The sequence below is a fragment of the Cololabis saira genome, chromosome 19, assembly GCF_033807715.1.
Source record: "Cololabis saira isolate AMF1-May2022 chromosome 19, fColSai1.1, whole genome shotgun sequence".
In the NCBI taxonomy this organism is placed as follows: Eukaryota; Metazoa; Chordata; class Actinopteri; order Beloniformes; family Belonidae; genus Cololabis; species Cololabis saira.
The window spans coordinates 3,980,771-4,005,573 of record NC_084605.1 but is presented as its reverse complement, the minus strand read 5'-3'; the positions used below and the strand labels follow the sequence as shown (position 1 = coordinate 4,005,573).

Below are 24,803 nucleotides of genomic sequence, written 5' to 3'. Positions count from 1 at the left end.
AACGTTACTCCTTCCACGTCTGACGAGGACAAAGTTTTATCAACCGTAAACACATGTAGCTAATAACCCAGTCAGGAATTGGTTAATAAGGTGATATAAGCAGAATAAAACACATTCAAAAGTTATTATAAGCCAGGCTTAAAACTTGACACTTTAAAAAAAAAAAAGGGAAAAATAAGAATTCCAAGCGGGGGTCCCTGCCAGAGTTATTATCGTTCACGAAAACGAACGAAATAATGAAAACTAAAATTGAAAAAACAATTTCGTTAACTGAACTACCGGTAAATAAAAACGAAAATTAAAAGACAAAAACGATAACTAACTGAAACTATATTGCGTGTTCAGAAAACTAACTAAAACGAACTGAAATTATAGATATAATTTCCTCCCTGTCAATAAAAGCCTCTTGGTATGATCAATTTATTCCGCTCTGGCCGTTTATCTCCAACTGGCAGCTACGGCACCTGAACGCCTCACGGTCCCTGACGTCAAAACTAAAACTAAAACTAATAAAAACTAAACTAAAACTAAGCATTTTTGAAAATATAAAAACTAGCAAACCCACACTAAAAACAAATTAAAACTAACTGAATTGAAGGAGAAAAAGTCAAAACGAAATAAAACTAAACTGATATGAAAAATTCAAAACTATTATAACCCTGGTCCCTGCTCTGTTTTTCTCTCATCAAAGGACTAAAAAAGTTTGAAGACCCCTGATTTAGACTGTTGAACTGTTGAAGACTGTCGTCTTCATGGAACAGTTTCACTGGTGGAAAAGGCCGTTGGGCCGGTTAAACAGGACCCTTGGTGGAAATGCATGATGTACGACAACCGTGTGTGTGTGTGTGTGTGTGTGTGTGTGTGCAGGTCCTGTGTTGTGTGGACAAGCAGGGGATCTTGTCCTGGCCGAACCCGAGTCCAGAGACGGTTCTGTTCTTCAGCGGCCGGGTGGAGCCCCCCCACAGCAGCGAGGACGACCTCCGCGACGACCTGTCCGTCAACTCGTACTGCCGGCTGGAGGCCGACGAGGACCGGGAGGAGGTGTGCGTGTTCCACAGCCAGGCTCAGGTGGGTGGTACCGGCCCGGGGGGTCCAGTCCAATCCACTTTATTTATATAGAACATTTTAAAAACAACAAGGTTACCAAAGTGCTGCACAATGAGTAAAGCAAGACATAATAAAATAGTAAAAAACTAAAAACAGAGTAAAATAGATAAGAGCACATAAATAAAAACCCACCAGACAGACAACAACCAGTGATTCAGAAACATAAAAGACAAGACAGAGACCACACAACTCTCATGCTGGATTAAAAGCCAAAGAACAAAAATAAGTTTTAAGACGAGATTTAAAAATTTCTAGTGTGGGGGCCATTTTAATGTGAGGAGGAAGCTCGTTCCAAAGTTTAGGGGATATTGCTGAAAAAGCTCGGTCGCCCCTGGTTTTTTGCCTGGTTTTGGGAACGATAAGACTTGACTGAGCAGAGACCTCAAAGACCTGGAGGGAGTTAAACCTGCAGGAGGTCTGAGATATATTTTGGTGCCAACCCATTTAGTAACTTAAAAACAAACAATAGTATTTTAAAATTAATTCTAAAAGAGACAGGGAGCCAGTGAAGGGAGGCCAGAACGGGGTGATGTGATCATGCTTGCAGGTTCCTGTTAAAAGACGAGCAGCCACGTTTTGGACTAACTGTAAGCGTGCAAGGGAGGGCTGGTTGACGCCAGTATAGAGGACATTACAGTTAGAGGTGGGTGCAATTCATCGATGTGTCGATGCATCGCGATGCGTCACGTGATGATTTGGAATCGATTAATTAAAAAACAATTTAAAAAAATAATTTTTGTTATCCTATCCAGATTCCAGACTGAGCTGCGGAATAATTTCATTTTCAAGAATGCACATTTCTTATTGTTCACTTGAAATATGGCAGATATGTTTACACTAAGTACATATATCTAGTTTACTTGAATTAATGAACTCATTAAATCCAGGGCTTGACCGTTTTCAGTGTTTTCCACCAATAGAGGGCGCTCTCATGCAAGTGCAGCTTTCCCTGGTCAAAGTTAAGGAAGTCAAAGAGCAAATGTTTACATAGTCAGAAAATACATTAGAAAATACATGTCAAATGTTCAAAAAACCTTATTTACTTAATGAGTGTTGTTAGAGGAACTGAATTAACTGATTGGCTATTTATTTACAAATGTAGCCACAGATGAAGACAAAATCAATCTTGTATGCAAAAAAAGCATTAAAAATCACAATAATCAAAGAATCGTGGCACCAATAATTGAATCAAGTCGACAATCGTTATAATCGAAGAATCGAAGCTCCAATAATCGAAATCGAATCGAATCGTGAGGTACCCTTGTTTGCACACCCCTAATTACAGTAGTCCAAACGGGTTGAGATAAAAGCATGAATCACATGTTCAAAATCATTAAAAGATAAAACAGATTTAATTTTAGATAAAAGCCTCAGATGATAAAAACTGGATTTTACTACAGAATTTACTTGCTTGTCCAGTTTAAGATCACTGTCCATTTTGACGCCGAGGTTGGTGACTAGTTTTAAAGTAAAATTGTAGGGAAACCAGATCAATAGGAGGACCATCACAGGCCCGATTGGGTCCAAACACCATGACCTCAGTTTTACCTTCATTTAAATTTAAAAAGTTTAATGCCATCCAGGCCTTAATGTCCTTTAGGCACTCTAGCAGAGGCATCAGGGAGCTGTTGTCATTTCTTTTGAGGGGCAGGTAGATTTGTCTGGCTCGGATCTGACCGGGTCCAGGTCTGAACTGTGTTCTGGGTTCTCCACAGGCCCAGGAGGCCGAGGCTCTGCTCCAGCTGTCTGCAGACCCCCCCACCCAGCAGGGGGCGCCGCCGGAGTCCGGCGACCTGCTGCAGGAATCCGCTCGCTCCCTGGAGACGCCGCGGGCCCGGCAGCCCGTTCTGCCCCCGCACCACCGCACCAAACACCACTCCGGCTCCAACGTCAGCTTCAGCCACGACACGGAGGGAGGAGAGGAGGACCAGGTAGGTCCAGAACCAGAACCAGAACTCCAGACTAAGACTAAGGCTGTATCCGAAATCGCATACTAACGTACTACATGCTACATACTGCATCAGTAAAATGAACGATTCAGTAGCCGCTCCAGCAGACCGTTCAGCAGTAGCAGCCAAGTATCCCAGAATGCATTTCGCACCAAAACGACAGCGAAAGCCGAGAGCTAAAAGCTGTTTTAATTTCAGCTGTAGCGCTGTTAATATGCCACTTTATTAAGTTTTAATATTTTTTCAGGCGTAAAAGTAACCGTTAAGATCCCCAACCTGGGCTCAGTTTATCCAAATAACGCCTGTTAAGAGATTTGCCGGGTCAACCTGCAGTGTCGTCCCGGGGAGAAACCTGCAGCCCTGTGGAGAATTACAGCTGGCTGAAATAAATCATTTAGGAAGATAAATGTTGGTTTAATAGATGAAATCTAACAGTTGTAGCTGCCACATTAGTTTGTCTGAATATAAAGTGAAGCTTTTTTTTTTTTTTTTACTGGAGCCCCAGAAGCAGCTGCTGCTCTGTCTGCACATCAGAGCCGTCGCAATTTTAATAAATGTATTAAAATGAACATATCAGTCTATTTAATTTCATTTTATTTTATTAAGCTACATATGTTTGGGTTTTTATTTAGTGCACCTCTGCGTACTTGGTATACAAAATTATATATATTATTCATTTCATTTAATTCAGGTATATTATTAAATTATATACAAAATTGTGCTGTCCGGTCGCCGCTGTTTTGTATTGCACTTGTGTTTTCTCAATAAAGCTTGTAAAAAAAAAAAAAAAAAGTTCAAGGGCGCATTGCATTCTGGGACATGATAGGTGAGGTACACTGGTCTGATGCATGCTGTGGATTTTTTCCAAATTAGTAAGACATCCGGGTATTTTTTGCACACTGCAGATTTTGCTTTTGTTCGCATACTGCATTCTACATTTTGGCAAAATCAGTACGTACTAGTAGTACAGTATTCATTTCGGAAATGGCCTAAGTTTCAGTCCACACTGATGGTGGTCCAGATAGGGCTGGGCGATATATCGAGATTTTATTATATATCGATATATTTTCAAACGCGATATGGTACGAGACAATATCGTTTATATCGATTTAAAAAAAAAAAAAAAAAAAAAAAAAAAAAAAAATTATGATTTTGATATAGCTTATTTTGTGACAAATTGGCTTGAATGTTTTATTTGAGATTTGCACAAATGTTTTGTTATTTGCACAACTGTCAACCTCAGTGGAAAAGTCTGTTACTGTCTAGATTGTATTAATTGCACGGTGTATTTTAATTTAATTGTTATGCAGGAAAGGGATATTAGTTTTATTTTATTCAAGAAGCATTTTTATTCTATATATGCAGGCAGTTTATTTTTATTTCATTTGTTTTATACATGTTGATATTGTGCAGACCTCTGTTAATAAAGGAACCTGTGTGACATTTGGCACGAGGCTTTGTATTAAAACTGACTGTTTTTTTAAGGGTTTGATCAGAAAAAAATGAAGCTAACAGAGATGCTAACAGAGATGCTATGCTATATAGCTTTGGGGGAAACACCAATTATGGCACAGAAAAAATATCGATATATATGAAGTATCGCCATTTAGCTAGAAAATATCGAGATATGACTTTTGGTCCATATCGTCCAGCCCTAGTCCACACCCCCCTCTGACCCGTGCTGTGTCTCGGTGCGTCTCCAGAACTCGGCCCTGGGCTGCCCGGAGGCGGAGGCCGACGACTTTGTGTGCGACTACCACCTGGAGATGCTGAGCCTGTCCCAGGACCAGCAGAACCCCACCAGCATCCAGTTCGACGAGCAGAGCTGGCAGGGCCACCTGCCGTCGCTGAAGCCGCTGGGCCTCAACATCATGCTGAACCTGTGCAACGCCAGCGTCACGCAGCAGCTGTGCCGCTTCTCCGACCACCTGTCCCACCTGGCGCTGCAGGAGAGCCACGGCACCGTGCTGCCCGTGCACGTGCCCTGGGGGCTCTGCGAGCTCTCCAGGCTCATCGGTGAGTCGGCTCTGCCCGGTTCAGCTACCGACCTCGGGGTTCCTGGCCGTGTCAAAGAGCGCTGACATCCGATGCCATTTCAGGGTTCACGCCTGGGGCGCCGACTTCCTCCGACTTCCTCTTGCTTCCTCTTACTTCCTCTAACTTTCTCTGGCTTCCTTTGGCTTCCTCCGACTTCCTGACTTCCTCTGACTTTCTCCAACTTCCTCCGACTTCCTCTTACTTCCTCCGACTTCCTCTAACTTTCTCTGACTTCCTCCGACTTCCTCTAACTTTCTCTAAATTTCTTCCTCTGACTTCCTCCGACTACCTCCAATTTCCTCCGACTTCCTGACTTCCTCTAACTTTCTCTAACTTTCTCTGACTTCGTCCGACTTCCTCTGACTTCCTCTGACTTCCTCTAACTTTCTCTGACTTCGTCCGACTTCCTCTAACTTTCTCTGGCTTCCTCCGACTTCCTCTGGCTTCTTCCGACTTCCTCTAACTTTCTCTGACTTCCTCTAACTTTCTCTGGCTTTCTCCGACTTCCTCTAACTTTCTCTGACTTCCTCCGACTTCCTCTAACTTTCTCTAAATTTCTTCCTCTGACTTCCTCCGACTACCTCCAATTTCCTCCGACTTCCTGACTTCCTCTAACTTTCTCTGACTTCCTCCGACTTCCTGTGACTTCCTCTGACTTCCTCTAACTTTCTCTGACTTCGTCCGACTTCCTCTAACTTTCTCTGGCTTCCTCCGACTTCCTCTGGCTTCTTCCGACTTCCTCTAACTTTCTCTGACTTCCTCTAACTTTCTCTGGCTTTCTCCGACTTCCTCTAACTTTCTCTGACTTCCTCCGACTTCCTCTAACTTTCTCTAAATTTCTTCCTCTGACTTCCTCCGACTACCTCCGATTTCCTCCGTCTTCCTGACTTCCTCTAACTTCCTCCGACGACTTCCTGACTTCTTCTAACTTTCTCTGGCTTCCTCTGACTTCCCGACTTCCTGCGACTTCCCGACTTTCTCTGACTTCCTCTGACTTCCTCCGACTTCCTCTAACTTTCTCTGACTTCCCGACTTCCTCTAACTTTCTCTAAATTTCTTCCTCCGACTACCTCCGACTACCTCCGATTTCCTCCGACTTCCTGACTTCCTCTAACTTCCTCCGACTTCCTCCGACTTCCTCCGACTTCCTCCGACTTCCTCTTACTTCCTCTTACTTCCTCCGACTTCCGCTTGCTTCATCTTGCTTCATCTTGCTTCATCTTGCTTACTCTTGCTTCCTCTGACTTTCTCTCGCTTCTTTTGGCTTTCTACGACTTCCTCCAACTTCCTCCGACTTCCTTACTTCTTCTAACTTTCTCCAACTTCCTCTGACTTCCTCCAACTTCCTCCGACTTCCTGACTTTCTCTGACTTCCTCCGACTTCCTCCGACTTCCTGACTTCCTCTAACTTTCCCTGCTTCCTCTAACTTTCTCCGACTTCCTCTAACTTTCTCCGACTTCCTCTAACTTTCTCCGACTTCCTCCGACTTCCTCCGACTTCCTCCGACTTCCTCTAACTTTCTCCGACTTCCTCTAACTTTCTCCGACTTTCTCCGACTTCCTCCGACTTCCTGACTTTCTCCGACTTCCTCCGACTTCCTGACTTCCTCTAACTTTCTCTGCCAACTTCCTCTAGCTCTCTCCGACTTCTTGACTTCCTCCGACTTCCTCCGGCTTCCTCTGGCTTTCTCCGACTTCCTCCGACTTCCTCTGGCTTTCTCCGACTTCCTGAATTCCTCTAACTTCCTCTGACTTCCTCTAACTTTCTCTGCCGACTTCCTCTAGCTCTCTCCGACTTCTTGACTTCCTCCGACTTCCTCCGGCTTCCTCTGGCTTTCTCCGACTTCCTCTGACTTCCTCTAGCTCTCTTCGACTTCCTGAATTCCTCTAACTTCCTCTGACTTCCTCTAACTTTCTCTGGCGACTTCTTCTAACTTCCTCTAACTTCCCCTGACTTCCTCCGATCCGTTTCAGGGTTCACGCCGGGGGCCCGGGAGCTGTTCCGACAGGAGAACCACCTGGTTCTGTACCAGCTTCCCTCGGGGGAGAAGACCAAGGAGTTCACCTCCCGCCACCTCCTCTACTCCATCAAGCGCCAGCCGACCATCTCCCACCTCATCTCGCTGTTCGTACGAGACTCCTCCTCCAGTGAGTAACGTTTTGTTGGGTCCAAATCAACATTACATAAATTCATAACGAGGAAAGACACAGAGACTACCTTGGAATGGGTTTTAGCGCACTCCTGCAGGAGGGGGAGAGCAGAGGAGTGCAGGGCAACGTGGCCCTCATTGAGAACTCCTGAGCTTCCCCAAGTTCCTCCTCCCAGAAGATGCTTTTATTAAGAAACTTTGACAGGAAATGACCATATAAGGACAATGAACAGTAAACAATGGGTAGTGGACAATGGGTGGAAGTGATAAAGTGTGATTGAGTCAATCACTTAGTGATTGATTCCTGACATAACAGTGGTCAGATGTCACCAGGACAGTTCAAAGCCTGAGTAGATCAGGAAGTGGCTGCCGTGACTTCTGTTAGCCAAGCATGCAACAGTTTCATAATGACAAAACAAGTTCAAAGGTTGATTAACCTCACACGTTTGTTCTCGTTCTCTTTAAGATGTTTAAATCTCTGGGGTCCATCAGTCCACAAACCTCCCAACGCAGAGTCCTCAATTACCCCTTTTCCACCAAACCGGTTCCTAAGCATTCGAAGAAAACAATTAGTAATAAGGAAAACAGATAAAAAAAGATAATACAACAATAAAAAACAAACAAACAAAAAAAAAGGGACAAAATAAAACAAAGGCCAAACATAATAATATCAAAAACTGGACAGGGATAGCTGCAACTAAGTAGTCTATATCAATTTTAAATATATCTTTCAAGTTTGGCCTTAATTTGATCTGCTGCCGTAAACCAAAATAAAATATTTAGTTATTTTGCGTTATGGATTCAGGGTGTAGATATTTCCAGATAGATAATATCAAGAAAAGTCAAATACCAATGGGAGATGTTAAGCGTGTGCGGTAGTTTCCATCTTACAGCAAGCAAAATTTGTTTGACATAGTGAAGCATTAATTGTGGATAAATTATTTAAAATAAGTGTTTGAGGGTTTACTGGAATATTCTGTACTGTTATCGAGGATAATGCAGTTAGGATAATTCCCAGACCATGTGCATGAAGGTTCCTGGTTTATTCTGAGAGCATCATGTACATAAAGAGCTAACCAGGATCTTCATATGGTAAAGCTTGTAAAGTGTTAAATAAGTTCTGTCTACAAATTGATCATGAATAAGATGATGATCTGGGTTTCTGGAAGATGATATTATATTGGTCCATACTAGAGGTGGGTGCAATTCATCGACGTGTCGATGCATCGCGATGCGTCACGTGACGATTTGGAATCGATTAATTTTTTTTTTTTTTTTTTTTTTTTTTTTGAAGTTATCCTATCCAGATTCCAGACTGAATAAGCTGCTGAATCATTTCATTTTCAAGAATGCACATTTCTTATTGTTCACTTGAAATATGGCAGATATGTTTACACTAAGTACATATCTAGTTTACTTGAATTAATGAACTCATTAAATCCAGGGCTCGACCGTTTTCAGTGTTTTCCGCCAATAGAGGGCGCTCTCATGCAAGTGCAGCTTTCCCTGGTCAAAGTTAAATGTTTACATAGTCATAAAATAAATTATTTTGTGTCTTTGAAAAATGCATGTCAAATGTTCAAAAAACCTTGTTATTTACTTAATGAGTGTTGTTAGAGGAACTGAGTTAATTGATTGGCTATTTATTTACAAATGTAGCCACAGATGAAGACAAAATCAATCTTGAATGGAAAAAAGCATTAAAAATCACAATAATCGAAGAATCGTGGCACCAATAATCGAATCAAATCAACAATCGTTATAATCGAAGAATCGAAGCTCCAATAATCGAAATTGAATCGAATCGTGAGGTACCCTTGTTTGCACACCCCTAATTTGATATCAAGAGTTAGGTCAGATATTGGTGAAAGAAATTAGCTCAATGAAAGTAGAATATAATATTAATGTATAATATGTTTTATAGTTTCTTTATGAAATGCACATTTTTTGCGCAAAAGGGGTCAAAGTGTAACAATTATTTTAACTGTCCCGGAGGGTTAACTAAACAAAAAATATGTTTTATCCGATTACTCGATTAAATTTTCAGTAGAATACTGGATTACTAAAATGTTCAATAGTTGCAGACCTGCTCCAGAGTACAGACCTGGGGCCGGATTCACTAAACATTCTTAAAAAAAAAAATCTTAAGTGTCATTTTTTTCTTAAGTTAAGAAGAAAAAGAAGTCATATTCTCCAAAAAAGTTCTTAAGTATTTTCTCAACTTTCTTCTTAAGTTTCCTCTTAAGAAAAAACGTAAGAATAAATGCTATTCTTGAAATAAAAGTTCTCAAAATTGTTCTTAACTTTAAGACAACCTTGACCTGTCTTAAAATTTCTTCTGTGAAAAGGTATTATTATTATTATTATTATTATTATTATTATTGATGATGATGATGATAATAATAAGCCTCTAATATCACCTTTTTCAACACATTTTAGACAAGTTTAGACTAGTAGGTCATAGTTTGAGGATATACTTTGTAATTAATTACACAAAGAGCCTGTTAACTGTTTGTTAGCATGTTAGTTAGCGTGGTAGTTAATTATTATTAATTTTCTCCAATAGTATTTTTTTTCACACATTAATCTCATCCACCATAACCTTGAAAAGTTCCTGCATTTCTTTTTCTCTTTCTCCATGTTTAGTGAGTGACTGACGGTTAAGACCAAACTACCTATAAATGTTGTTTGTTGGCGCGTGCAATGACATATTTTAAGAAGTTCTTAAGTAGGAAAAATAAGAAATTTGTAAGAAATGACAGTTCTAAAGACGGTTCTTAAGAAAATATTGAGGGATTTCACTTAAGAACTTTCTTATGAACTTCTTAATTTTAGATTTTAAGACATTTCTTAAGATCGTTCTTAAGAACATATTGGTGAATCCGGCCCCTGATCCAGTCAGACCTTCTGTTGGTGTTTAACCCGGTTCTCGTCTCGTGCAGACCACGTCCAGATGTTGTCTCACGGGTCAGCTGACCTCATCCTGGAGGCGTGCACAGACTTCTGGGACGGCACCGACATCTACCCGCTCTCCGGCTCGGACAGGTCCGCCCCCCGACCCCTGACCCCCGACCCCTGACTCAGGTGCGTTCCCCGCCCCCGGGCCGTGCCGGCGCTGACGGGCCGGTGCTGTGTGCGTTGCAGGAAGAAGGTGCTGGACTTCTACCAGCGGGCCTGCCTGTCCGGCTACTGCTCGGCCTTCGCCTACAAGCCCATGCACGTGTCGGTGTCGGGCCAGCTGAACGGGAAGTGTGTGGAGCTGGCGCCGGGCCCGCTGCTGTTCTCGGGGCTGGACCTCCCCGCCACCACGCCCATCAAGGCCGGGTCCTGCAGGAACAGCTGGAGTTCTGACGGTACGGACTGCCTCCAATTTCCTCTGACTTCTTCCGACTTCTTCCGACTTCCTCCGACTACGTTTTGAAAAATACCATTTACACGACCCCACATAAATAGCTGTTAAGGTGCTATGAGCATCCAAACCTACAGGGGGCAGTGTAACGAGAAGATAAAGTCATGCTAGCCAATCAGAATCCTGGAAAAAAACATCAACAAATGACACGTGTGAAGCCTGAATAATATGGTTCCGCGTTAAATTCAGGGGTGATAGCGCTCCGGCGTCACGCCGGATTTCCGGCATACCGAGGTGTTTGCGAGAAAAAATAAATAAAATCAAGTTTAGCGTTTATTTTTCTTATGATATGAATTTTTCATATACCGTAATACCGGTGAGTAGCGTACACAACGTTGGGAACGCCGCGCGGCGGAACGTAGCGCCGCTGGACACTGTTTGTGAGGGGACTGTTTAGCCAGTGAGCAGAGCCGGCAGGGAAAAGTCAACTGTGCCGTTTTATAATACATCCATGACTGTGCCGCGTGTCCGCGTGTAACCTAAATCTACCATGGCCTCAGCGTTAGGGCTCGGCCAAGTGAGGCTTTATAAATATATGGGCTTTATAAATGTATTAAATATATGAGCGCGGAGTCGGCGAGGAGCTGCGCGAGGCGAGGAGTACGAGCCAGGCGCTGTGAAGCCTGATTTATAGTTCCGCGTTAAATCGACGTAGAGCTTTCGCCGTAGGGTACGGCGTAGTTTGCGTAACCCACGGCGTATGGCCTGCGTTAGTGTAACGCGGAACCATAAATCAGCCTTAAACCACACCTGCAGCTCATCAGGAGGTTAAAACAGCGGGGCTGAGAGTTGTTCATTGCTGGTTCGTTTTGTTAACTCTGAGAGCTTTATTGGTTTGTTTGTTAGCTTGCTGGTGTTTTTTTCTCTCTGGGATTTTTGAGTTATTTATGAAGAAGTTCTGAGTTCCGTGTGAGCAGTACTCGAGTTGAGGGGGGATGAGGGGTGATGTGATGGCACCCCCCCTGAAATAAAAACGGTCCCCCCCCCTGTAAAACTGCCATCCCCCCTTTCCATCCCTTATGTCATTTCATCAATGAATGTGGTTTTACTGCTATTTCAACATTTAGAGTCATCACCAGAAAAATAACACCAGAAAAATAACTTATTTGACAATTTTCACCTGTTTCAAGTAAATTTTCACTTGAAATAAGTAGAAAAATCTGCCAGTGGGACAAGATTTATCTTCTCATTACAAGCAAAAAAATCTTGTTCCACTGGCCGATTTTTCTACTTATTTCAAGTGAAAATCTACTTGAAACAGACTGATTTATTGCTTGTGTAGTTGAAAAATACATGAGAACAGGACCTTGAAAAAAAATAATCACATATTAAATCGCAATCGTAATATTGAGGAAAAAGATCGCAATTAGATTATTTTCAAAAATTGTTCAGCCCTACATTAGAATCATAAGTGCTGCCACCTCATTGTAAACAGCATCATTTTGTGAGGCCAAGCAAACCTGTATTTATACTAGTGTGGACATTAATGTTTTTCTACAATATTTCCTCCTCATGACAGTAGAATAGGCCATTCTAAGCCAATTTACTGCAGCAATTCCTTTCCAAATCATTAGAAAATGTGGCTAACACCCAGTTGTGCATGAAAAAAAAAAAACGTGATATACCGTGAAACCAATATAATTTTGAAAAATACCGTGATATAAATTTTTGGTCATACCGCCCAGCACTACGTTCGCGTAGATCCGAGAGACGCTTGATCGGGGCATATATCTTGGCTTAGGGGGTCGCTTACCTCCCAGGGAAAAAAAGTTCAGCGTCAGGATTTTTTTTTACTATCACCCCTCTAAATCGACGGCGTAGCCTACGTACGGTGCGCGTCGCCGCGTACCCTACGCCGTAGGCTCTGTGTTGGTGTAACGCGGAACCATAAATCAGCCTGGACTGCAGTTACTTCCAAGACGGAACGAGAGTCTTTGGTTTGGAGTGACAGAGAAGTGGAGTTACTTTTAAGTGTGACTATAGAATTTAAAACAGGTAAAATACAAGAAAATATTGACAGTGGCCAAACTAATTGTAAACACAGGTGTCACTCATGACGCTGGTGACGTTTCTGTCTCATAATGTGACGTTCTGAAGCCTAAATGTCCGTTTCTCTCCGTTTACAAGCAAACGTGAAAACAGAGTTTTTGAAAATCTCCAACTTTGGCCGGAGTTTTCAGAAATGATGGTTTTTGGTGACTTTGAGTAGTGCTGGGCGGTATGACCAAAAATGTATATCACGGTATTTTTCAAAATTATATTGGTTTCACTTTTTTTTTTTTCATGCACAACTGGGTGTTAACCACATTTTCTAATGATTTGGAAAGGAATTGCTGCAGTAAATTGGCTTAGAATGGGCTATTTTACTGTCATGAGGAGGAAATATTGTAGAAAAACATTAATGTCCACACTAGTATAAATACAGGTTTGCATGGCCGGCACTTATGATTCTAATGAAGTGAGAGAATCAGTCAGACAACACTTAAAGACTTTAAGTGTTGTCTGACTGATCTTTTACAAAATTACAAGGTAGAAAATATTTATTGAACATAAAAAACTGAACATTTTTTAATTTCCCAGCATTATGTTGTTTTGGTTCCACCTCCTGGTGAATGTTGGTAAAATTCTTATGGGGTTAGTTTTTGGTTGGCCAACGATTTATGTTTGTGGTGCAACAGTTACGGAGCGGCCAGTCTATTTCCTTATTTTACAACGCCGTTATTAATTGTTCGGTTTTTTTCCCACTTATTCCACCGAACACCGAAAGTGTTTTTTTGCCATTTTCGGCCGAACAATTTCGGTTACAGAACAATCGGTGTACGGAACGTACACGTTGTGTACGCTACTGTACATACTCACCAGTATTACGGTATATGAAAAATTTATATAAGAAAAATAAACACCGGTATTCAGTATGAACTGGTATACCGCCCAGCACTAACTTTGAGCTTTGTTTTCGTGTAAACGAACAGCCAAAACGCATGAAAACGCCACCGTTTTTTGCTACGTGGAAACGGGGCCATACTCTTTCTTCCTCCGACTTCCTCTCTCTCTCTGGCTTCCTCTGAACAACATTTCTCCCGGTGGTTCTGACCCGTATCCCCAGAGGGCATCGGCGAGGCGGTGGAGCGGGACGACTGCGTGCAGGCGCTGAGCGGCCAGATCTTCATGGGGATGGTGTCGTCCCAGTTCCAGGCCCGGCTGGACACGGTCCGGCTGATCGACGCGCTGGTCAACGCCTGCATCCGCTTCGTGTACTTCTCCAGGGAGGACGAGCTCCGCAGCAAGGTGAGGTTTCCCATAGTCAGGGGGAAACCCTAAGATAACTCTGCTCACGCTTCTGGGTAAAGTTTGACAACCTTATGTTTTTGTTAGAAGGAACCCCTAGGAGGAATAATAGGGCTGTTGTCATCTTGGATTGTTTTGCTGGTGACCACTGGAGGCGCTGTAACATTCAAATACTCAATTCATGCATATGGTCACAATAATGGTCCAAATGTTTATATGCAAAATCTTCAATGTTCAAGATTTTATATTTAGGGAAATGGATAAAACATCAATTTTTTTTTAATTGTATTGCTATATTTTGTCCGATATTGGTTAAAAAATATGACTTTTTTATAGGCGTTTTTAACACACACATAATAACAAAAAAGTTGAAATTTCAAGAAAAAAAAGTCGAAATGTGAAAAAAGTCGAAATGTTGAGAAAAAAAGTTGAAATTTCAAGAAAAAAAGTCGAAATGTCGAAATTAATGTTGAAGTACAATTTCGATAAAAAAGTCAAAATGTCGATAAAAAGGTCAAAATGTCGAGCGAAAAAGTTGAAATTTCAAGAAAAAAAGTCAAAATGTCAAGAAAAAATGTCGAAATGTCAAGAAAAAATGTCGAAATGTCGGGAAAAAAAGTTGAAATGTTGAGAAAAAAGTTGAAATTGAGAAAAAAGTCGAAACCTTTTTATAGGCGTTTTTAACACACACATAATAACCATCTTTTTTCTTGTTTTTTTGCAGTGAAACACATTTTCTATGAAATCCTGTGTCAAAAACGTCTATAAAAAAGTGATATTTTGTATCCAATATTGGCTAAAATATTACAATATGATTCATAAAGGCTTTTTTAGTATTGTTTTATCTATTTCCTTAGATATACAATGTTTTAATCTGGACAATTATGCATACCAATTGTACAGGTTTACCCAAACTGACCATATGCCTGAATTGAGAACTTGAATATTCTAGCGCCTCTAGTGGTCACCAGCTAAAACATTCAAGATGACAACACCCCTAAAATTCTGTGACATGTGAGCAAAAGTCTTAACGGAGGCTTTTTATAAAGTTGCCCCTTGACTACCACCCGGGTCCGAGCCGGCGGCCCGGCCCGGTTCTGACGGCTCCTCCTGTGTGTCCCCAGGTGTTTGCAGAGAAGATGGGTCTGGAGACGGGCTGGAACTGTCACATCTCTCTCACCCCCAACGGAGACGGGCCCTACGGTGGAGCCCCGTCCAGCCCGGGCCAGGGCTCGCTGCCGGACGAGCTGCACCAGGGTACCGACTGAGACCGACTTAGACTTAGACTTCCCATCACAGCTCGCCTTCAGCTTCTTCCGACTTCCTCTGTCTTCCTCTCTCTTCCTCTTACTTCCTCTCTCTTCCTCCGACTTCCTCTGTCTTTCCTCTGAACATAATTTCTCCAAAGTCCCAACCAAAGCGTTCATTGCTCATGAAAACTTTGTGAACAGTAATTGTTGGAACATCTTCACACGTTATAAACATCTTTATAGAAACAGCAAACCTCAGCTGACCAGTTAGCATTGACCCTTAACCCTTGTGCTGTCTTTGGGTCAAGGAAGGAAGGAAGGAAGGAAGGAAGGAAGGAAGGAAGGAAGGAAGGAAGGAAGGAAGGAAGGAAGGAAGGAAGGAAGGAAGGAAGGAAGGAAGGAAGGAAGGAAGGAAGGAAGGAAGGAAGGAAGGAAGGAAGGAAGGAAGGAAGCAGAGAGCAGGAGGAAGGAAGGAAGGAAGGAAGGAAGGAAGGAAGGAAGGAAGGAAGCAGAGAGCAGGAGGAAGGAAGGAAGGAAGGAAGGAAGCAGAGAGCAGGAGGAAGGAAGGAAGGAAGGAAGGAAGGGAAAAAAGAAGGAAGGAAGGAAGAATTAATGAAAAGAAGGAAGGAAGGAAGAATGAATGGAAGGAAGGAAGGAAGGAAGGAAGGAAGGAAGGAAGGAAGGAAGGAAGGAAGGAAGGAAGGAAGGAAGGAAGGAAGGAAGGAAGGAAGGAAGGGAAGACGGAAGGAAAGAGGAAGGGAAAAAAGAAGGAAGGGAGAAAAGATGGAAGGAGAGAGCAGAAGGAAGGAAGGAACGAACGAACGAATTAGGTCAGAAACCCTGAACACATCTGAAAAGCGTGACATGTCCTTGTTTTTCTGCTCCGCCGCCGTAGATTCCCGGGACGAGGCGGAGGGGCCGCTGCTGCCCGAGGAGGAAGCTCACTCAGACCTGGCCAGCTTCCAGCCCACCGACAGTGACGTGCCCAGCTTCCTGGAGGACTGCAACAGAGTAATGACCCCCCCCCCCCTGCTGGTTACCTAAATGCCCCAAATGTGGCTTCACGGCTCTCTTAAACATCACTGTAGCAGGTTCAGGAGCATTTATTTATCCTCCCAGCCCCAAATCAAAACCCAAAATATCAGATGTGGGTGTCCTGCTGTACAGTATTACTAGGGGTGGAACTATATATCTGGCCACGAAATTTTGGCAATAGAAAAACATCACGATACGTGTCATGGAGGTGACAAACCGTAGCGTGATATTGGGTTAATATTACCGTATTGGCCCGAATATAAGACAGTGTTTTTTGCATTGAAATAAGTCTGAAAAAGTGGGGGTCGTCTTACATTCGGGGTCTAGACGTTATACCCATTCACAACACTAGATGGCGCCAGATATCTTGTCACGAAGAATAAAAATAAAAATAGCGGTAGCACAAAGAAGAAAAATAAAAAATAGTATAAGAAAGAAAAGAGAAGAAAATAAGAGAAGAGATAACAGAAAAAGGAGAAACGTAGCGACAATCTGGAGAAAAGTAGGTGGAAGATCAGCAGGTTAACCGGCAGCTGAGGAGAAGTTATGATGCAAACTTCAAGATAATGATTTCAAAATAGTCAAAATAACATGATTTTTCTCTCGAATATATTGTTATAATCATTTGTTTCAGATGTACTGTAATTATTTTCTGTATAAAAATTAAATTTAGTGTTCAAAAAGTCTTTCTTCCAAATTGAGTCTTGAAAAAGAGGGGGGCGTCTTATAATCGGGGTCGTCTTATATTCGGGACAATCCGGTAATATATTGTGTTTACTAGTAACATCCTATTGGTGCAGCGGGATCACGTGACGACCTCGACCCGCGGACCAAAATCTGACTCCGCTCAGAAGAAACTAGTACCGTTTTGGTCCCAATCATGGGACTCTTGGGGGTTTTGAGCTCCGAACTTTTACTTATAAGATGAGCATGAATCAATCTTTTTTATGATGTAAAGATTGTGTCGTCCCCAAAGGTGGGAGGATGAAACGATAACGGGTTCACCTTACGGCCTCAGGCTGGAGCAGGTGAAGCTCTGAGCTCTGGCAGAAGATAAATAACAGTCATGGTGCATTTGGAGTTTGGGACTTTTCATAGTTTATTTATCTACTTTTATTTATTTATTTATTTATTTAATTTTAGTTGTTAAATTTCTGGAAAAGAAAAAAGTAGAAGTACAATTTCGAGGAAAAAGTCGAAATGTCGAGAAAAAAGTCGAAATGTTGAGAAAAAAGTCGTAATGTTGAGATTAATGTTGTAATACAATTTCGAGGAAAAAGTCGAAATGTCGAGAAAAAACAGTCATGTTGCATTTTGAGAAGAAAAAAGTCAAGTCGTACATGAGAGAAACTATTCAGTTTGTGGCAAAATATTTGTACTTGTATGAAACTGAAGATCATAATGCAAACCTGACATTTACTTTTAGTTCAGTTTGTGGAAAATGGTTGGCCTGGCTTTCTCTTTAAAACTTAAACAGTTATAAATCATTACAAACTGTAACAATAGGGCAAACGCACAGTATTGTTTTGTATTTTGTGTCTTTCAAATAAAAGACAATTTTTTCCAGTCATATGTTCCTCATTCAAGGTTGTTAAAAAAATACTGCTATAATATCGTTATGGTGAGATTAGTGTACCGTTACACCCCTAAGTTTTACCCAGAAGTCCCTGGTATCTGTTCAGAACACTCCTCCATGTCCCGGTCTTCAGGCTCTGGTCCTCCTAACACCGTCCTGCTCTTCCTCAGGCCAAGCTGCCTCGCGGGATCCACCAGGTCCGTCCGCACCTGAAGAACATCGACAACGTGCCTCTCCTGGTGCCCCTCTTCACCGACTGCACCCCCGACAGTGAGTCCCGGTGGACCTCTGGTCTTCCTCCGTCTCCTACATCACACCCCGCTCATGTCCGGTGGACCTCTGGTCTTCCTCCATCTCCTACATCACACCCCGCTCATGTCCGGTCGACCTCTGGTCTTCCTCCGTCTCCTCCATCACACCCCACTCATGTCCGGTCGACCTCTGGTCTTCCTCCGTCTCCTACATCACACCCCGCTCATGTCCGGTCGACCTCTGGTCTTCCTCCGTCTCCTACATCACACCCCGCTCATGTCCGGTCGACCTCTGGTCTTCCTCCGTCTCCTACATCACACCCCGCTCATGTCCGGTCGACCTCTGGTCTTCCTCCGTCTCCTACATCACACCCCGCTCACGTCCTCTCTCCTCTTCTACAGCCATGTGTGAGATGATGAAGATCATGCAGGAGAACAGGGAGGTGACCTGCTGTCTGGGGAGTTCAGCCAACTTCCGCAACAGCCGCCTGTTCCTGCAGAGCGACCTGAGGTAACTATTCAGGAAGAAGCAGACTCAGGGACCTGCTATAATGTTTAAAAACACAACGTTAAGGAGCTTCTTTCTGTAGAGCTTTGGTTACTATGTACTGTGGTTTTAAAAAAAAAACAACCTGGTCAGAGGGTGGAACTGCAGGTCAGCATGCAACTCTGGAAACTCCTGAAGCTCTGGCCTGCAAACCTGCACAGAAGAGAAAAGAAGGGGGTCGGGGTGGGTGCAGGTCTGGATCGTGGATCAACTAGTGGCTTTACTAAACATTAACTAGAGGCTTTACTAAACACTAGCTAGATGTTTACTAACACTAACTAGAGACCTAGCGGTTAGCTTCCTAAACCAATCAGACACTAGTCCCGGTCAAGTCCCCATTGTGGCGGGACCTTTAACTTAGGCTGCTTTCACACCTGTGGCCCGTTTGTTTTGTTCCGATTCAGGGGCTCAATCGATACAGTTGTTTGGTTTTTCGTATGTGGCGTTTGTGTTCACAAGGCAAGCGTCTGTAGCGGTTCAAAGCTGTTAAATGCCATGCGCGAACCAACTGTTCTCTCATTGGTCAGAAATGAACGCGAAGGAGTTTCCTCTTCCGTACCCCTAAATTTTGCGCGTTCCTGTGAGGGTAGTGGTTCCCAATTCCTCTTTTCATCTAGGGGGAGTGTGGAAAATGAGGCTAGTGTGTATGAATCTAGCCCTTCACAGCTAGGTATTTCAGATGCTGACTAGTTGACCGAGGGCCAGAACAATTTCCCAGAATGCTTTTCGTCGTCATTTGCGGACTGAATAAAAAAGAAAAACATGGCGGACATTTCTTAGTTTTTTTAGTGAAGAAAATCAATATTTGAGTTAGTTTCTGCATAAAAATGCATTTTGATTACATTTCTAGCTAGAAATACCGTATTTTCTGGACTATAAGCCGCACCGGCATATAAGCCGCACCCGCTCTATTTTTTAAAAAATAATTTGAAAAAGATATACAAGCCGCACCTGCATACAAGCCGCTCTATTTAAAAAAAAAAAAAAAAAAAAAAAAAAAAGATATGCAAGCCGCAGATATTTATGTTGTTAGATTAGGTATTTACTACATGTACAGAAGGATTTTGAACTGTAAATGATGTACATGTTTGTACCTAAATAGATCCTTTCCTAACAGTGTCTTTTAACACGGCAGCAACTTTGCTGATTAAAACGGGACAGAACCAAGAGAAAATAACCGGTATTTATTTATCTATTTATCTGTTTGAAATCTGCTTCTACTTCTATCTGCTAAAGAAGAAGTGGCGTATTCTTCTTTGCATTTATTTTGTCTTAGTTTTGATTCTAATTCCAGTTAGCACTCCCCCTAGCGGTGGAAGAAAAATCCACAGAATAGCCGCACCTTTGTATAAGCTGCATGGTTGAAAACCTATGAAAAAAGTTGTGGCTTATAGTCCAGAAAATACGGTATCATTTTTACTTTCATAATATTCACTCAGTGAATGTACATAATCACTCGCTTGCCTGTTGTTGCGAGGTCTTTTTCAAACCTCGCCAGAATAAAGGCTGATTTATGGTTCCGCGTTACACCAACGCAGAGTCTACGGCGTAGGTTACGCGGCGACGCGCCGTACGCCGTAGGCTCTGCGTCGATTTAACGCGGAACCATAAATCAGTTCCCGAGCCAGCCGGCAGGCATAGCTACAACTGTTAGATTTCATCTATTAAACCAACATTTATTTTCCTAAATGATTTATTTCAGCCAGAGGTAATTCTCAACAGAGCTGCAGGTTTCTCCCCGGGACGACGGCGCAGGTTGACCTGGCGATCACGTCTGTTCTCCTGCCGTCAGATCAAATTTCTTAACAGGCGTTATTTGGATAAACTGAGCCCAGGTTGGGGATCTTAACGGTTACTTTTACGCCTGAAAAAATATTAAAACTTAATAAAGTGGCATATTAACAGCGCTACAGCTGAAATTAAAACAGCTTTTAGCTCTGGGCTTCCTGATATGGTGTGACGTTTGTGCAAACGTAACTACGCAGTCGCTTACGTACCCAAACGTAAACCACGCAGTGACGTAGCAAGCAATATTTAGGGGTGGTGCTGAAAAGTAGGAGTAGTGGGAGTATTGGGACTGGGCCCTGGGAAGATTTCAAGGGACCTAAAATCTGTGGCTTCTTTTTTAGGGCTAGTGGTAGAAAGTAGGGGGTGTATTGGGATTGGCCTCAGCTCTCCTAGGAGATCTCGGCTCGCTTGTTTTGTGCCGCATTCGAGCGCGATTGCTGTGTTCACATAAACCAAACAAACCGATCTTTAGGGGGAAACGTTCCCTGTTTCAGAACAACTGTTCCAAACGGGACAGGTGTGAAAGCACCCTTAGTCTGGTTCCTGGTCCGGGTGTTTCTGGTGGTTCTGGTTCTAAACTCTGCTGGGTTCAGCCTGGCGCTGGACCCCCTGTACCCGTCCCAGTGCTCGTGGGAGACGTTCGGCTACGCCAGCAGAGGGCTGGACGGGGACATGGAGGGCCTGTCCCCCACCCGGCTGTCGGGGCAGCTCAACAGCCTGGGCTGCTCCGTGTCCTTCCACCAGGGGGACAGCGTCAGCATCGTGAAGCTCATTGAGCAGGTCAGCCTCTCCTCTCTCCACCTTCTCTCCGGGTCGGGTTCACGCCGGGACTCTGACCACCGCTGTCTTGCAGGCGCGCCACACCACCTCCGGCATCCGGAAGTGCTTCCTGTTCCTGCTGCAGTGCCAGCTCAGCCTGGTCATCGTTCAGGTGAGGCCGCAGGCCGTCCCGGTTCCGGGGCGACCCAGGTAACGACTGGGGACGTGTATCAGTAGGAGTTTACCGATACCGATACTCCCTATCGGTACCAATATCTATGTACATGTAAACATGTAATTTAGTGTATAAAACGTAACATATATCAGCGGTGATAAAATTGATAATGCATTCTCCCGAGTAAATTAACTGCCAACTTATTGGCCACGGTTACATGATGTTTTTTAATTCGGAATTAATTATTCCGATTTAAACTTTTCCTCCGAGTTTACATGGAAATAGTAATTCTGAATTGAGGTTTACATGGAAAACACATTTGATTGGCTTTATCCAATTCCGCTTAAGGTCTGGGGGTTGGGAAGGTTCTGATTGGATAGGGGGGGACCGGAAGTTACGTCACTGTGTATGTACACAGTGAGACAGTGCAAAAAAAATCACCTCAGCAGAGAAAGCACAAGACAAATTTACATCAACTTCACAAGACTTATAGCCAGGAAGGCGTTGAAAATAGGGAGGTGTGGTTATCAGCAGATGTATGTGTGGCGGTGAGTCCATGAACACGCCCAGAGCTGCCTCAGCCAATGTCCTTGGTGTTATCAGACGGCTCGGTCAGTTCTGAAAACAGGTCAGCGGATGATCTGGAGGGGGAAGGGTTAGTGGGGGCAGAGTCACCTTGTTTACATTCCACCAGGGAGATTGTGACTACAGTGATCAGCCAAACCACTCTGTCAAGGCCAGATTATAGAATCAACAATTTTATTGAAAGAACAGGCAGATCCCAGTAATTTTCCATCAGCCATAAGTCTCTGGTTCCTCAATGGCGACTCCAAACAGACGAATTCCCGCCAAGCCGAGCTTCCAACTTCTCGAGGGTCTTTTCCATCTTGCCAATGATTCTGTCCAAGAATCGCATCCAGCTTACGGCTTTGTTCCCCCAGCGTTAAAGTCAGAGTGTTAGTCGCAGAGCTTATCCCCTCAGCAACGTCCGGCAGCTTTGAAAGGGCCGAAACAGCTGTCGTCGACTTACACGTTTGTCGGTAGACCAGGAATCCCCCCGCTCCAATTAGGGGAAATCCTGCTATCATAAATCCAATTATGAAGCATCTTCAACGTCCTCGACAGACAGAATCGCCAAACACAACGGTTTCCAATGTTTCCAGGAATCCATTGTGTATCCAGCAAAAAATGTCCCATCGGGGCAGGAGGGCTCCCTTACCCCCTGACTTCTCGTCGCAAAAATTTGGTTGATTGTGCTGAGAGACCAGTTAATTAATTCCATGATTGTAGAGTTTCGGAGGAGTGAAAAGAAGAGACTCTGAAGACGAGACAGGACAAAAATCAGTAGCAGGGTAGATAGATAAGGGAGAGGAGCAGAGAAGCGTCCGCCTTCGCCGAGAGCCGGAAGAGAAAGGGTGAAGGAGAAAGGTTTAGGCGGTTAAACACGCCGCACTCCTTAATTTTTATACTGTGAGCACACTGCTAGTGTTTCTAATGTTGCTGGTGTTAACCCCCCTTGGACGCAAATACTTTCTGGATATATTGCATTGAGCCAAAGCTTCATTACGTTTGATAAAGTGAGCCTGTACCTTCGATCGCTTCGCTCTGACGGCCGACATATTGACCTATTGGCGCTACGTCATAACTTGTGGACGCTGGCAGCATCATTACGCGACCGTTATGTTGCTGTGGGTAGACTCTCTTTAAAAAAAAACACGATAACAGTATCGTTTGTCTAGAATTTTTAGTGGTACTCTGGTACCGGTACACGTCCCTAGTAACGTCTGCTGCTGACTAACCGACTGGTGTGGGTTGTTTGTCCAGTTCCTGGCCTGCGCGGCTCAGCTGCCGCCCCCCCTGAACACCACCGACATCCTGTGGGTGTCCTGCTTCAGCTGCCCGCTGCTCAGGTACAAACTCACCTCAAACACCGATGACTCGGGGGTTTGGGAGGTCTGACCCTCATTGTGATGTCCGTTTTCAGCGTGTCTCTGCTGGGGAAACCTCCGGACAGCTCCGTCATGACGGTGGCCACGGGGAAGAACCTGGACTCCATCCCAAAGAAGGTACGGCCCCCGTCACTCACCTGCAGTGTTGGGTATAACGAGATTACATTCGCCAGTAACGCAGTAATGTACCGCGTTACAGTTGTAATTTGGGTAATCCCATTATAGTTACTCTAAGACAGGGGTGTCAAACTCATTTTTCTTGGCGGGCCGGATTTGACCAATTTTTTTCTCGCGGGCCGCACACTCAAAATAACAAAAACAGTGCGAAAAAAAATGTTTTCTAATTCTTTTTTTTTTACTATTGTTATCTAATCCAATATCAGTTTAGTTAATTTTAAAGGAAATATGCACTTTGTTTACACTCTAATTATGTAAAATATATTTCCTCAGGATCTTTTCTTGAAATTTCTCGGTTTTTTCAAATTATGTAAGATACTTTTAATATCATTTTACAAAGATAAACAGAAACAAGTATGGTTTTTTTTTTATATTTCGCTTTTTTATAGGAAATTTAATTAAAAGTAAAATCTTTCTTATTACATCCGAGAGTGTTTCTTTGTGATTTAGAGATTTTTCCAGTACAATTAAGTGTATTTATTTTAAAAAATTGGCGCGGATATTTACGCCAGTGTGCCGAAAAAGTCAGCACTTCTTTTTTAACTGTTTTATTTTGTCACTATCCTCGTATTCAAAACTGAAATTCTCTGAATAAATATCTTCTATCATCTTTTTTAGCAGTGATATTTTTCCTGCAAAAATATATAATAGTAGTCAGTTAATGAAAATAAACGACCGTCTACAAAGAAATAATCTCTTTGTTGAATAACGATGGATTTGTAGAAGAAATATATTATCGGATATGCTGCGATTCATGGCAATTATTTATGCCTTCCTTTTTAGTAAATTAACATTTCGTTTTTTTACGTTGGAAACTTCTCGCGGGCCGCACGAAAATCTCCTTCGGGCCGCATATTTTGACACCCCTGCTCTAAGACAAAAACAATTATGTTACTTTAGTTACTTTAAGCTTTTCAGCTATGTGTAGAACGGGAGAACAGAAAAGAAAATCAAACTTGCCTTTCATGCGTCTTCACGCGTTGAGCAACACTTGTCTGACTTAAGGCTGATTTATGGTTCCGCGTTAAATCGACGCAGAACTTACGGCGTACCCTACGCCGTAAGTTCTGCGTTGGTGTAACGCAGAACCATAAATCAGCCTTTAACGTGATTTGACAGGATTTTACGTGATTTTACGGGACTTTACGAATACACATTTGTGCTGATCGGGGCACTGCAGTAATAAGGTTCCAACTACAGGACTGTCTCAGAACATTAGAATATTGTGATAAAGTTTTTTATTTTCTGTAATGCAATAAAAAAAACAAAAATGTCATACATTTCTAAATTCATTACAAATCAACTGAAATATTGCAAGCCTTTTATTATTTTAATATTGCTGATCATGGCTTACAG

At 42.9% G+C, this 24,803-nt stretch overlaps 1 protein-coding gene across 4 annotated transcripts in view; it reads left to right on the top strand.

Annotated features, from left to right (window-relative positions):
- LOC133419305 (transmembrane protein 94-like) overlaps positions 1–24,803 on the top strand; it is a 70,998-nt gene that overhangs the window by 36,130 nt on the left and 10,065 nt on the right. For all 4 annotated transcript variants that reach the window (XM_061708397.1, XM_061708395.1, XM_061708396.1 and 1 more), the window contains 15 exons: positions 868–1,068; positions 2,823–3,038; positions 4,760–5,072; positions 7,068–7,241; positions 10,186–10,288; positions 10,388–10,596; positions 13,759–13,940; positions 15,065–15,197; positions 16,086–16,201; positions 17,972–18,071; positions 18,455–18,563; positions 20,981–21,167; positions 21,241–21,318; positions 23,146–23,231; positions 23,306–23,387. In XM_061708397.1, the coding sequence (XP_061564381.1) occupies positions 868–1,068; positions 2,823–3,038; positions 4,760–5,072; positions 7,068–7,241; positions 10,186–10,288; positions 10,388–10,596; positions 13,759–13,940; positions 15,065–15,197; positions 16,086–16,201; positions 17,972–18,071; positions 18,455–18,563; positions 20,981–21,167; positions 21,241–21,318; positions 23,146–23,231; positions 23,306–23,387 (2,289 nt within the window). The remainder of the gene's footprint in view (positions 1–867; positions 1,069–2,822; positions 3,039–4,759; positions 5,073–7,067; positions 7,242–10,185; positions 10,289–10,387; positions 10,597–13,758; positions 13,941–15,064; positions 15,198–16,085; positions 16,202–17,971; positions 18,072–18,454; positions 18,564–20,980; positions 21,168–21,240; positions 21,319–23,145; positions 23,232–23,305; positions 23,388–24,803) is intronic.